We start from the raw sequence: 14,675 nt of genomic DNA, 5'->3' as shown, positions 1-14,675 counted from the left end.
GAGAACTCGTGGCTAATTGTTTTCAAGATAATAGAAGTTTTAGTTCCTTTTTATTACTTCGTTTCCCTGCACACAGAAAGTTTTTGAGCGACCTGAATTTGCCTCTTGACGCCCATAGCGCCGTGTCGACGGCATAAAGTCAGCACTGACATGCAGCGTGTGCTGTCTGTACGATAGCCATTTAAAAGTAATGCCAGCTGAAGAACTCATGGGGAAATGAGCTCGTAATCCTCCAACATTCATACAGCTGAGGATGAGAGGATTTTAATCTGTGCTGCTCTGCTGTACTGCAGTACAAGCTGGTTCTCTCTCTCTCTCTCTCTCTCTCTCTGTCTCTCTCTCTCTCTCTCTCTCTCTCTCTCTCTCTCTCTCTCTCGTTTTGTTTCGCCACTGCAGCACCTCAGCTCCCATCTTCCTCTAAAGCAGACCTCTCCCGACTGATTATCATCCTCCATAACACACAGTCAGCATTTCTTTAACAGCTGAGACCATTAGGTTTTATATCACTTAATTATGGACGCCGTTCTGTTCCTGCGTGAGAGGCATAATAAGTCGCTCAGGCGACATATAGAGCAAGTTCAGTTTTAGCTCTGTGAACGTGTGAGTGAATTTAGAAAGCTGAGTTGACTGTGAAGTCAGTGAGAGGGGTTACTGAGCCTCTGCAGTCAGATTGCTTTTTATCCAATCATCTTTATAAGCAAAGATAATATGTAGAGTTTGAATTGGTTACACAATGCATGTTATATATTAGTGGTGGGCCATCAGGCCCTTCTAAGCCTTCTCTGAAGGCCTAATCAGAATCACAAAGTTATTTTATATATAATATATATATATATAATTAAAAAAATATATATACATATACATTACATGTGTAGTGGCTCCTTCAGGCCTCTTGTATGACTTCTTTGGACCTGTTTAACAGCATTTTTTTTATCCAATCACATGTCACTGCTCTTTATCTATGTAAGATTAGCCTGGTTCAAATACACGAGAGAGCCTTCGCAAAAACCTAGACGTGGGATTGGTCACAGGGCCCGAGTGACCATCAACATGTGCTCATCATAATCAAGCCACAGTGCTGAAATGTCCAGAAAAATAGTAAAACCATGCAATTTTCCACATCCCAAGGAGGCATCTTCAGATAATCAGGTTACATTGACATATGAGAAAGAAAAGCCTCAATTCCTCACATTTACGAAACTGGAACCAGCCAATGTTTGGCATTTAAAATTATTAAAATGAAATTACGAATACGATTCTGTCAAACAACTACAGTACTTGACCAATCGCTGTAGCTTTTTTAGCCAATATTGTTCATTTCTTTTGGAATCAAACAGTGGACCCTTGCAGACATTTTTTCATGATTGCAGTTTGAAAATACATTACTTGTTTGATTATTTTGGGCTTACACTTTGTGTTGGCTTTGGTGGCCACTGTAAATGTCAGTTTTTCTGCCACTTCGAACGTGTGTCAAGAAAGTTTCCACAACATCTTCCGTGGAACATTTTCCATGAGGCATTGACTTGTGTGTGATCAGTTATTTATAATAGACAATAATAATGTCTTGTTGTGTTTACTATTTCAGATGCAAAAGAAAAGCTGGAACCAGAAAATAGTATAATACCATAAAGTAAAATCTGAGCGTATCACCAAAACATCATCAACACTGTGTGATAAATAAAGAAAAAGACATTTATAAACCAACAAAGAAAAGGGGTTGTAAAAGACGTGATTAACTTCTAATGAGAAATATAGAACAGGATGTGACTGGCTTCTGTTTGGTGAAGTTGCTAATGAGTATGAAATTAGCCCATCAAGAGAGCGAAAGTTAATTTCAAATTCAAATTTAAGTAACGTTTAATTGTTTTTTTTTCCCTTCTAATTATCTGCCTGTAGATCCGAAATGTTGAGACCAACCAGTGTGTGGACAACATGGGGAGAAAGGAGAACGAGAAAGTTGGCTTTTTCAACTGTCACGGCATGGGTGGAAACCAGGTGATGAATATGTATTGTTTGTAGTCTGGATTCTGCTTTAAAGCAATGTGCAAACAACATGCTTTTAGAAGCATTGTTTTGTATGAATGCATCTCTTTTTGACTAACATTGAACAAGCCGAGCCTTTGATACCGCTTCACCCTGGATACATGAGCTTCAGGATTCTGTCTTTGCGTGAAAGCTTGAGCTCAATCAGGTTGGATGCAAAGTGTGTGTGAATTGACAACTTTCAAGTCAATCCACAGATTTTCAATTCTAATTGGGGTTTTTGCCAAGTTTCTCTTTGTTGACTCTAACGTCCTTTGTTGATTTGGCTCCACGCTGTGGGTCATCGTGAAGGATGGTTAGTGCCAAGAATTTGATTGTACTTTGGTCTAATCCTCATTCCCTCTGTCCTTGCACCCCGTTATGCGACGTTGTGCGTCGCTGCACATCCTGAGACTCTCAATGCAACCCTGAGATAACAGAAAAACATGGACAAGAGGAGGGATAGCAATAAAACTCTCCTCATTTTGTACAGCACAGACAATCTGAATTTGACTTGGCTCCACAAAAACCACGAGGACTGTAAATCTAAACAAAATCCTGAATAAGCGTGAGCACCTCATTCACATATCTTCTCATCAAAGACACTTTGCAGCACATTGATTGTACGCGTTTCTAGCCATGACATTGATGTTTCATCTTCTGAGAGAGACATCTGTTTTTCCAGGTGTTCTCTTACACGGCAGATAAAGAAATTAGGACAGACGACCTCTGTCTGGACGTCTCCCGCCTCAATGGACCTGTCGTCATGCTCAAGTGTCACCACATGAAGGGCAATCAGATGTTCGAGTACGACGCCGAGGTAGGACTCATATTCCCCGTAGCAGCCAAATAATCCATAACCAGACGGCCTTTCTCTGCTTCCTAGTGTCTGATGTTTAAAAACAATACTTTGATGAAATACTGAATGATATGGTTTGCTATTTGTGCCATTGGGGAGGATTTGGGGACAGAGTAGGAAACGCAGTACCTGTTTTCTGCCACCAGATGGTGCTGGATGCTCGTTTATTTAGCTGCACAGAAGTTGCTTTCTCCAGCATCTGTGTCTCTCCTCTCATGTTCTCTCCTTTTACTTAGTATGTTGGCAAGTGGGAATATGATTTTGAGGTAAGCTGTTTGAGTCATTTTCCCTAAATATTGCTCCATAGTTTGAGTCCTGTGATTTGAGTGTTGTGATTTACCCCAAATCTCTGTTTAAATGTCAGTAGAGTAGATGATTTATGGTTTATCGTTTTTTTTGGCAGAAAATTGAAGTTGAATCTTTAAAATGGATTTTGGTCCTGATGTTTTATTTAAAAGTAATTATATTTATTGACTCACTACAAAAAAAGGTCAGCAAATATATATATATATATATATATATATATATATATAAAACACATTCAGTCTAACACACCATTTCTGCAAAACAAAATGAATGATATATATATATATATATATATATATATATATATATATATATATATATATATATATATATATATATATATATATATATATATATATATATATAATGTTTTGATCAATATCTTTTTTTTAGCGAAGTGTTGATTCCCCTGTATGGTCATTCTGGAGGGTGTAGGTTTGTGTGCTGTTGCTGCTATTTAATCTTCCGTATAATTGTGTACAAAATTATAGAAACACCTGCCAGTTTGAACAAAAAAAGTAATCCGAATGCCTTCTGTGATGTCGTGTGGCACATTACAGACCTCGAGGCCTGTAATGTGCACTTTGGCAAGACACTACTGCATTTACGCAACATATAAATGTTTGAGTGACTCATTGTTTATATATAGTAGCGCCAAAATGAAAACAAAGATTAGATTAATGTCAATGCCAAAAAAACCTGCACAGGTACGTTTTACTTAATATTCCTGGTTATGCAATCTGTAATATTCTTGCAATGACATTATTCAATGAAAGTCAAAACAGATGTAGCATGGAGACATTTTGAATCCCCTAGGACAACAAACATATTCTCCTCCACCCCTGTTGACTCCGAACTCAAAGTACATCATGGATTATACAACACAAAAAGCATCTTTTATATTAACAATGTATGTGTTTTCTTTTAAACCGCTGGGAGACGGGTAGAAAAGCCCTGAATACAGTTTGATGTCTCAGTGATTGAGATTTCCTATCGCTGACATGTAGGTATGACAAGGAGAGGAAGCCGGGAGGCCTTTCCATCAAGCAGCGAACAAACCCTCGGAGAAATCCTTTCATTACACCTTGTTCTCTGGGTGCATTCTTAATATAGAGAAAAAAACCCTGAATAATTCATAAACTAAGAGGACTGGTCTCAGTTGTAAACAGCATTGGAGGTTTCACCTCCGACAGTGGCCAAGCTTTTTTAAGCCCAGGTGTGATGGACGGGGACCGACTCCTGTGTGACTACAGTACCATTAACATTTCATCTGCTCATCAGTTTCACTTTCACAGGAATACCAGACCCCTCCATACTCCTGATGTGTTCATTCACTACCATAACGGACCACCTTCCCTCATTTTCTTCTTCTTTCAGCCAGAAATAATAATGTGTTCATTCTGTGTCCAACAAACACACATGGATAGACGTCGAGGCAGTCAAAATGATTCCCCTAAATTAAAATGAGAAAATCTGCAGATTTGATCCAGCTCTGCTTTTTATTGTGGTACATGTGAAGTTTTGCATTAGGGAATATAGGAACAATTTCATTACTGTATTGTTTACCAAGGGAGAGCTGTCGGGTGTTTTTTCCTCAAAATAGGTCGGCTGCCAAAATGTAAGACTTTGTTCCTCAGTGTTCTCCTGTTCTCACAACTGGACAGGTGTGTCGGTAAATCATGTGAAAACAAGTACAAGTACAAAATATAAAACACCAACAACGACAACAACTCCATACTAATATCACCTCCATGTAATATGAGTAGAGATCAGTAATATTCTCATTTTAACACTTTGCATGCATTCTGTGCATTGATGATATTACACATTTCCATTACATTTGGGTTGCCTCAATCGAATGAACAAATCTGAAACTAATCAAACTAATCACTAACTAATCAAAAGGTGAAGCAAAATTATGTCAAATAAAAACATTTTTTCAGAAAGTGATAAAACCATTGGTAAGACAAATGTATGTTAAAATCCATGCAATACACAAATAAATGTCATTTGAATTTAACAAAACTAGGTGATATTATTAAATAGGTGATATTGTTTAAAAAAAAGGGGGTAAAACCAAAACCGCTAACCAATGCTAAAGAAAATGCTGTGATTTGCCTATCTAATCTTTCTTACTGTATATTTTCAAACTATTATCATCTGTATTTTACAGATCTATCAATACATTATTTTATTTTAGTTTTTTTTTTAATCAATTATTGATATGGTAGTTGTGCCTGGTGAAACTTTGTCTTTCATAACGACGGTGCACCCTGTGTCCAGGTTTTGAACATTCTAAATAAACGACTTTACTTTTTGAATCAACTGTCATTGAAAAAAACAATCACCTCTCAATAAACTGCAAAAACTGTCTTTGGAGAACAGATTCATCGAACAATAACGAATGACTCTCGGACTTAAATTCTCTATCGTCTGTCCCTTTCACTCCCGACTCGCCGCAGAAGCACACCTTCCTCCACATCATCACCCAATCATGTCTGACCATCAGCCGCCTGGAGGACGGCACCTACGGCCCCACAGTGGAGCACTGTAACAAAGGTCCCATACAGGCCTGGGTCCTCCACAACTACACGCATCTGGAAGTGGCTAGACGCCTTTACTTCAGTCCCACTGATTATTTCCTCTGAGCTGTGGGGCCTGAGGTGAGCAGGTTAGCACAGATGAGCCTGAGAGCAGAAGCTCGTGGTCATTGTAGCTGCTCAGTAGTGATGCAGTTTGTCATGAGCGTTGTTAGAAGTAGATTAGTTTGACCTGTTCCAGCTTTAGTAGGCACATGTGTAGCGTTTTTTTTAGCTCTTGTTTTGTTCTTTTCTTGTTTGTGACACTGAGGGGCCGATGAATGCAGAGATTGTTGTTATGATGTTGATCTTTCAGGTTTTAGTCCGAATGTGCATGCAAATTGTTTTAGGAAGCACTAAGTAGCTTTTACCGGTGACCTTTTAGGGGGGAACGTATGAAGACAGGGGCAGAGGCACATGGAGCAATGACAAATGTCCCATCAAGATGGTTCCGTGTAGAAGATGCTATCTGCAAGACCTTTATCCAGTCTTCACGCTAAATTAGATCTTATTTGACATTTATTTTCCATTTTATTTCGATGTGAAAATCCCTGCTCCGGCTGCGTCGGGTGAAAGATGCCCGAGATGCAGGAGGACGTGTTTATTTTTAGCTGATTACATGTGCAGGACTAATTGAAATGGGCTTACCATTGTTTGCAAGTTCTTTTGAAGTGATCCTTCATTGTGAACCTGCCTTTCATGGCCCTGGCCTCTCAGGCCACTCTCCTCTTGGTCTGAAGCAGCTGTGTGCACTGTGCGCCATGCAGATATTGTAAATCCCATGAATCCCAATTATCAGCACTTTTCACCATTCGGCCTGCAGCTTATTTACATACTTTTGTGAGGACGTTTTTTTTTTTGGAGGGGGGCTCAGCATTTCTGTTCCATTTCAGTGTTGCTCTCCTGCTTTTTCCAGCCGGTCTTTTTTTTTTTTCCGTTGCCTATTTCGTTCTGCTGAGTTATATGCTGTTTGCACCTCAGAGTCCTGTACCGTGTCTCTCAAAAAACTACAGAGCAATTTCTCTGCAGCATGCCACATTTTTTTGTGTGCCAGCAGGGTAAATTGGGTAAGGAGCCCCCATGGCTGCTGGTGTGTGTCTGAGTTGCGAGTGACCTGCTGTTAGATGGCCTGATTCGCTCTTCACACTCAGAGGTCCTCATGGTATAGCCAGCACCAGAGGAGAGCAAGTACACAAGAGCAGGGCACCATTACAGAAAATGAGACTGTTGCCTGACTGCGCCTTGAGACGAAGGCTTTCCAGTTTCTCACAATAAAATGCAGCCCGGCCCTAGATCACCAGAGTCAGCACACAATCACACCAAACAGGAACTCTTGTGCCTTTCAGCAAGTTCCTTGTGCTTCTTGGTGGCAAAAGGATAATGTTCGTCAACCGGGACTTACGGTTAGAAACCATCCTCATTTAATTAGCTGGTCTCAGCTGTGCACACACTCAGCGCCCGGCTCCGGAGACGCTAGTTGGTTTGCTGGGAGGCTGAGATGGGAGTTTTTCTCTGCCCCAAAGGAGGCATGAAATAATTACCAGCAAAGGACAAGACCTCAAGATTTCTAGTATTTTCATTAAATGTGGAATGCTTTCTCTACCCTCCACCATCTCCTCTTCTGCCATCTTTGCCACAAGAGGAGGTTTGGATCTTTGAATTAATGAACAAATACTAGTCTCATTATTGCCTAAGCCAGGTATTAATGATTGATGGATTAGATCTACCTTCGGTTCGCAGGCGCTCCATGTGCGGATACGCCTTTAGAGAGAAGTACTTGCTGAATATACTGCTTCTCATTTGCCAATTCTGCAAAAATATTAATCAGAGCCATTACCTCAAGCTGCTAAAATCTTTTCACTAAACAAGAAGAGTAAAAAGTCTGTAGCTTTGAGCCACCTTATTGTTCTTTTTGTTAGTTTTTTGGCAGGTGTGTGAGGTCGAACATCACATCCTCTCTTTGTTCTTGTTCTGTTTGAACAAATGTGCCCTGTAGAACGGACTCTGTGCGTGTGTGTGTGTGTGTGTGTGTGTGTGTGTGTGTGTGTGCACACGAGCGCGGGCACACTTCTTTGTATCCAGGCAGAGAATGTCAGGCCCCTGTGTTTTATAGCTTCAGATCAAACATGGCCTGAACGTGTCTGTGTGCTCATTAGTCTGAATATCTTCAGTCAACAGTCAAAGCATAATCTTATTTTAATGAAAAATGATATTCCTCAACCGCAAGATAAATAATGCCAATGCTCATGCTTGCTGTGTTTATAGATGTTCACATGTGTTTTTCATATGTGCGCTGCTGTTTAATGCCAAGATAACTGGTGACACTGTCTGCACCCGGTCTCTTATTGTGCGATACGTTATGCTCCCTCCACTTCCAAGCATTACAATGCATGAAGGTTTCCTGCTTAGGGCTGTACCGGAGAGTGCAACGCGTCATTCATAATGTTGACATCCAAACTCTAGATCAACAAAAAGTTGTTTTTTTTTATGTTTATCCAGATTTTGAAACAGATTCTAGATTAATATGTTTACTGATGCCAGTGGTTGGATGGGGTTGTTTCCGACATGTGTGTTTCAAACATTTCCTCCAAAATCTTTCGAAAAACAGGTAGATGTAATTATTTCCAAAATAATTTAAAAGAAATGATTGAACAAGATATTCAGCTTCAATTCATATGTGTTGTTTTTCAGCCTTTCTAAAATAACATTTTCACTGCTGTCGAAACCTTTGCTCTGCCTCTTGTCTTACACAAAGGGAGGCACGCACTGACAGCTTCAATTTATTAAGAAAATAACCTTATTCAAATGTACTGATTAATTGCGTTATATTCAATTTGAGGATTTTGATCAATGATTATCATTTGTTTTTAGGGTGATAGAATAATATGACAAACGTTCAAAGTGTCCAGTGTCGTTAGTTGTTAGTGGGGGGTGTTCCAGTCTGGACATTTTAAACAAGCTTGTTCTGTCTTCTATGCTATTATCTGAGACAGTTCTGCTCTTATATATTAACTACCAATTATATTGATTACACAGTTGGAGAATGAATGGACGTGACAATGGGCTTAAGGTGTTACTTCACATAAATAATGGCTGTTTTCTAATAAGGTGTCCCAGTAAGACATGATACATGTTACAGGGAGCCTGGTTGTTATCTTCTTTTAACCTTTTGTTTCGGTGAATTTAACATTGTTTCAGCCTAATGAGAGAAGCAGTGACTTTCCATACTTTCTGTTTTGCTTATAAATAACAAAATATTAGCATTCAGGTGGTAATTCACACACATACACAGGCCAGCTAAAGGCCACGTGAAGGTGTGCCTGTATCAAGTATAAAGTCTTTAGATTGCAAAGCCGCTGAAGAGTCAGAGAATGTCCTGAGGAGTTGGTAGGGACTCAACACGGAGCTAAAAGGACAGTGAATCTTGTACATACAACTCACCAGAAACACAACAAAAAACTGAAGGATAATGTTGCACTCACCCTGATGTGGTAAAAGGCAATGTTCACTCCATGTGGTAAAAGGCAGTGTTCTCCATATTGTCTAAAAAGAAGATAATGTGTCAGTGTTGTCTTCACAGTTTCTTTCTTCTGCCCCCAAGTGTTTAAAAAGTCATTTGTTGCAGAGTTAAGATGAGAACATGTCTGTTAATTGGTCCTCTTGGTTTGATATCTCTGGGCAGGAATTTTAACCTCCTCTTGCTGTCCCACCACCTGGTCGCACCTCCAATGTTTCCAATGCTTGCTGGCATTGTATCCCTGGTTTGGACTCCTAACATCAAACTAAAACCCTGAGCCGAAAGCATCAGAAAGCTGCTGTAAGCTGCAGACTCAGGAGTTGCTTATCATTTGTACATCAGTGCTACTAGCAAACCTTGTACGTTGCAGCTACCCATTTGATGTCTCCGAAATGTGCAAACTATTGCAGCGAGTTGTATTTTGATAATATTTCGATGTTCAACAATCATTCACGGAGAACAATCGCCTCAATTCTCCGAGCAGCCTCAGTGCATGTTGTGTTGTATGAGGGGCAAGACTCGACTTGAACATCCTGCACCCTTGATGTGCTTGTTGTTTTTTCTTGCTCCAGCTCCAGTTACTGAGTGTAACAAGCTCAGGCCATTTATTTGTGTCGAACGGTATTTTTGGAAAATGTGAGAAATCAATATTTGGAAGTGTGTCTTTTAAGGTTCATTTCCGTCATTGAGGTGGATTCCACTTTCTCCAGAAATACAGTCAATGAGGCAGGGTAGTGGGATATTACAACTAGAAAGCATTAACAATAAATAGGTCTCTTGTTAAATATTATGTTTGTGTATCAATATGTCCCGTATTCACATCTAATTGCCTGCGTCTTTGTCCTTCCCCTCCAGCACCTCACCCTGCTGCATGTGAACAGCAACCAGTGTTTGGACATGCCGTCCGAGGAGGACAAGATGGTTCCCACCCTGAGAGACTGCAACGGCAGCCGCGCTCAGCAGTGGCTGCTCCGTAACATGACCCTGAGCGCCTGATCCCTCGCCTCACCTCTCTTCCCCCCCACCGCTCTGTCCTCATCCTAACCAGTCCTGGCTCTCCACACCCTGGTCAGGTGGCTCTTCCCACAGCACACCATACGCCTCTTCCTGTAACAGCCTGGCCAGTGAATACAATGTCCAGGCTGCATCGGCTTATCTTCCATTATGGAAGCGACTCCTTTTTCGCCTCGCCTCAGGTTTGAGGGAAGCTGCACCTGCTGCTCAGGCGGCATGACAGGCCGGGGCTTCGGGGACCTCGGCGTGTCCGAGCAGGGAGAACAATGTGTGAGGTCTGTGCATGGAGAACATGAAAGTCAAAGCACTCTGCTGGCCGTGCAGCCAGTGTGTTGCTCAGACTGGCGCTTAGCTGCTTGTCAAACAATTAAACAGAAGTGCATCGATAGCCAATATTGCCAGGCACGTCTCTGAGATGGTCTGCCCTGTAAGTGACCGTCCGTCTGTTGTGCACATGCAGTGCACCGGCGACTACTGTACATGTAGGAACAATCTCAACGCAAGACAGCTCATCCTCTGTCCATATCAGTGTCTGAGTTACCTTCACATACCCGGAAGTGATGTTGATAACAGAGCCCGGCCAGTACTGGATTTGAGAAGCTGATAGCGATGTTGATAATTGAGGTTTCGACATTTCCGATAACGATGCTGTACGTGCACTGATATTTGTTTGTTTTTTTCAAGTCAAACTGAAATGTGATGCCCTCAATTTTGATGCAAGGAAATGTAAACTATAGGGAGATTTCACGACATTCTGTATATTTTTAATTTTCTTTAAATAGGGGATTAAACACTTTGCCGACATATTTGTTGAACCGGTGTCAAAGCTTGGAGCCACTGGGTGTGAGTTTCCCACAGCAGCTGGCAGCTAACATTTTAGGTGCGGTGAGGCGCCGTCAATGTCCGTAATGCGCTGCTGGCTGAGGAACGTCATTTTTTTAACAAGCTTACATAATGTTGGCTATCAACCTGATTAATGCCGCTTCCAGAAACCATTTTTAGTTTTTTTTAGAAACCAAATAAGTACAGAAGTCAAGACAAAAACAAATGACGTATGTCAAACTAAATTGTTATTTCATGTTGAAATATGCTTTCAACTAAACAAAAAACAAAATAAATGTTATAAATCAGGATTCCTTAAATGTGGTTATTAAAGAAGATAAACAGCATTTGCAAGGTTCAATTGTCAGCGCAAACTATATCAACTATAAAGGAGGAATAAGGAATCTGTGTGTGTGTGTGTGTGTGTGTGTGTGTGTGTGTGTGTGTGTGTGTGTGTGTGCGTGTGCGTGTGTGTGTGTGTGCTTCTCAATAGCTTGTGAACTGTCCATCTGGTCTACTTCAAACTTGGCAGGTGCATTGCTGGACCCAAGGACACGCGACAAGTTCAATTTTAATAAACTTTGAATAAATAAGTGACTTACAGCCTTCAACCCAATGACTGCAGTTCCCTTTTGCTGCTGAATGCTGGGTTTACGCTGAACAAGCCACTTTAAACGAGTCATGAGCGTTCTTGAAAACGCAGTGAGTGGCCACTGCACTAGTTTCCAAAATATCTCAAACATGTCTTTGGAACTTCTGTACCACAGCTTACATGTAGGCAGATAAAACGATACCTATGATAAGGTAATATTGGCTGATTTCCTGGCCGGGCTCTCGTTGTTAAGGTGGATTTCTTAAAATGTTTGGAAAAAATAGGAACCTAAACATTTCAAACCATCATCTAAAATACATTAGAAGAGTGCAGCTCGAAAATCCTCACAGATTAATGAAACAGGAATTACAAGATGAAAAAGCGAGAAAGCTCTTGGGATCTGTACGGAAGTTTATTAATAACTAATTGATGTAATGAAAGAAGCAGCGGCGGGAAAGGAAGTAGCAAGTAATCGAAACTGTTCTATGAGTAGATACAATTGATTTTGAATAAATGTAAATGTTTTCCCGACATGATAACAACTGTGTTCTGAGATACTTAAACTGCACTGTGTTATCATGACTGAAGGTTTTGATTCCTGCGACGGATATATTGAGAAATCACGATGTCTTGGAACAGAATAGTTACGTGTGCCTTTAGAAAGTTGTTTTGTATTTGGTTTATTGGTTTTTAGAAAATAATTCATTTATTTTGGTGTTGAAAAAGAAGAATGTTCATTTTGAGTAAAAAAAACAAACAAAAACTGGATATTTATATTCAACAATTGTCATATCTCATAAATATGTCACTGTCATATTAATGCTTGATCAAACGTTTAGTTACTGTCAAGTCAGTATATCAACACTCACCCATCACACATGCAAATGTGACTTCCACTACATTGTTGATCAGGCAACCAACGTTATTGTAAATAAAGCTGTTAACATGTTTCTATCACCATTGTTCTTGTTGTACATACAGAACCAATTATTTTTCTAAGATGCTGTAAAACTTGAACACTCCTGACCAAGACACTGAATGGTAACAAGATCACGAGGTAATGCATTGTTTTATTTGGAATTGTGGTAATAAAAACCATTGCTTACCTTGGATTTTGAAATTGCGGTGTGTTTTGGAAATCATCAGCGGCCCCACGAAAGCAATTCTCCGATCACTTTAAGGACCGCAGGCGGGCGTCCATGAGGGAGCAACTACGGGGAATCACTATCAATGCTGCTCGGAGACTAAATCCTACTTGGCGTTCAGACTCAACATCAATCAACGCTTTCATATTACGCACACACATTTATTGTTTTTCATTCTCCTAAAGTGCATGGTGTTGAAATAGGAATGTAATATTTCAATGTACTGGTTGCAAAGTGATGTTATCTGTTTGTACCTTTTTTGCAGAAAAAAAAACAACCCCAAACTTCGACTGAACAAAGATTTAGTATTAATTTCAGTGTCACGCAAACACATCACACTAACACATCAGTTGTTCAATAAACCGTGTTCTTGAAGCTTTTAAGACCCCTGTACATCTCATTATCTGGCTTTAGTGGATTGACGGTAAATTGCAGCAACAGTTTAGCAGGAGGAAGAACTACATTGTAATGGAACTACCTTCCTCTGTGTTTAGTCTCTGCAAAGGCGCCTGCCAGCAGCTGATGGAGACACTTCTGCACACAGCGCGTTATTCTATGTAGAACTAAGCGAGGAAGGATCAACCTTGTAGGCGACCTTTGCTTTGTTAAAAATCTGAAAGGCAAAATGTATTTTCCTCATTGAAATTACCGAACGGGGAACATCCCAATGACCAGGGGCTGAAGTAAATATTTCCTTAAAATTATTTATGAATTTCTCATCATTTTGACATTTCTGCTTGAAAACTGACGTCAGGGATTTAACAAATTTGTTGAAAGACGTATCTTCATGGATTAATTGATAAAAGGAACAGTTTGACATTGTGGGAAAGACATTTTCTTGCCGAGAGTTAAGTGAAAGATAGCGCTAACGGCCATAACTTGTTAGCTTAGCATAAAGACTGGAATTGAGGGTTAACAGCTAGCTTGTTGTAAGGTAGTACATACTATTATTAGCACCTCTAAAGATCATTAATTAACACATTGTGTGTGAAAGTGTGAAAACAATACCTTCTAGTCTTTTTTTTGCGCTAAGCTAACCAGCTTCTTTTTTTGCACCTTCAAACAAGATTTTATATTATATATTATAAGATATAATATTTCCTAAAATGTTAAACTACTCCAACCAATCACTACACTACAATATTATTATCATTATGTTGTTTTATTACATTATACAAGTTGTTTTGTTTATGGGAATGATCAATAAATACAGAAAAGTAGTTTCCGATATTCCCTTTTTAATAACTCTTAATATATTGCATATTGCTTCTATTCATTTCCCTCACTTAGGCTTTCAAAACATATTTGTAAACCTCTCCAAGGTAGCCATTACAGAGGTAATAATAGCTGTTGTTGTGGAGCTGACAACACTTTAGCGCCTCACCACACTCTCAGCAGGAGCCCTGCAAGGACCAACTGTGGTTTCAGACCGTCTCACACCTGTAGCAAGCCAACCCAGTTGGTTAACTGGGCCTGTGAGGATAAGATAGTGGGTCTGTGGCTAGGCCTAGGGAGTCCATTAAGGGGTACGATTCTTTAAAATAACAGCACTAATGGAGGCCTTATCTCTGGGTATCTGTGGTTCACTGTAGCTCTTGGCGGTCTCACACGATCAGAGCTTCTCAACGTGAAGGAGGTATAGTTCTACGGGAAATTATACAGCATGGGCTTCGTAAAAGTATAATTACGGCTATGTTTTTAATCCCCTGGCCTCATGCGATTATGAACCATCTTACATGCGGTAGAATTCCTTCATTCTTTTTTCAGTGAAGACTTTAAGTTAAGTTATTCCTTGAAAATTGGTAGTGTTTGTAGTGTT

At 40.0% G+C, this 14,675-nt stretch overlaps 1 protein-coding gene across 2 annotated transcripts in view; it reads left to right on the top strand.

Moving 5' to 3' along the window:
- The window catches only part of galnt13 (polypeptide N-acetylgalactosaminyltransferase 13), a 34,582-nt gene extending 21,350 nt beyond the window's left edge, over positions 1-13,232 (top strand). Inside the window, exons 10-13 of one of the 2 annotated variants that reach the window (XM_068572526.1) lie at positions 1,897-1,995; positions 2,708-2,842; positions 3,118-3,147; positions 5,650-5,835. In XM_068572526.1, the coding sequence (XP_068428627.1) occupies positions 1,897-1,995; positions 2,708-2,842; positions 3,118-3,147; positions 5,650-5,835 (450 nt within the window). Of the gene's footprint in view, positions 1-1,896; positions 1,996-2,707; positions 2,843-3,117; positions 3,148-5,649; positions 5,836-10,138 lie in introns of those variants that run through there. The other variant, XM_068572525.1, reaches the window with a different exon arrangement.
- Positions 13,233-14,675: the final 1,443 nt, after the last annotated feature.

The sequence above is a fragment of the Clinocottus analis genome, unplaced genomic scaffold, assembly GCF_023055335.1.
Source record: "Clinocottus analis isolate CAN_PGR_092001 unplaced genomic scaffold, fCliAna1.0.p SCAF_12, whole genome shotgun sequence".
NCBI classification, from domain to species: Eukaryota; Metazoa; Chordata; class Actinopteri; order Perciformes; family Cottidae; genus Clinocottus; species Clinocottus analis.
The sequence above is the reverse complement of the archived record's forward strand: the minus strand, read 5'-3'. Positions and strand labels throughout refer to the sequence as shown.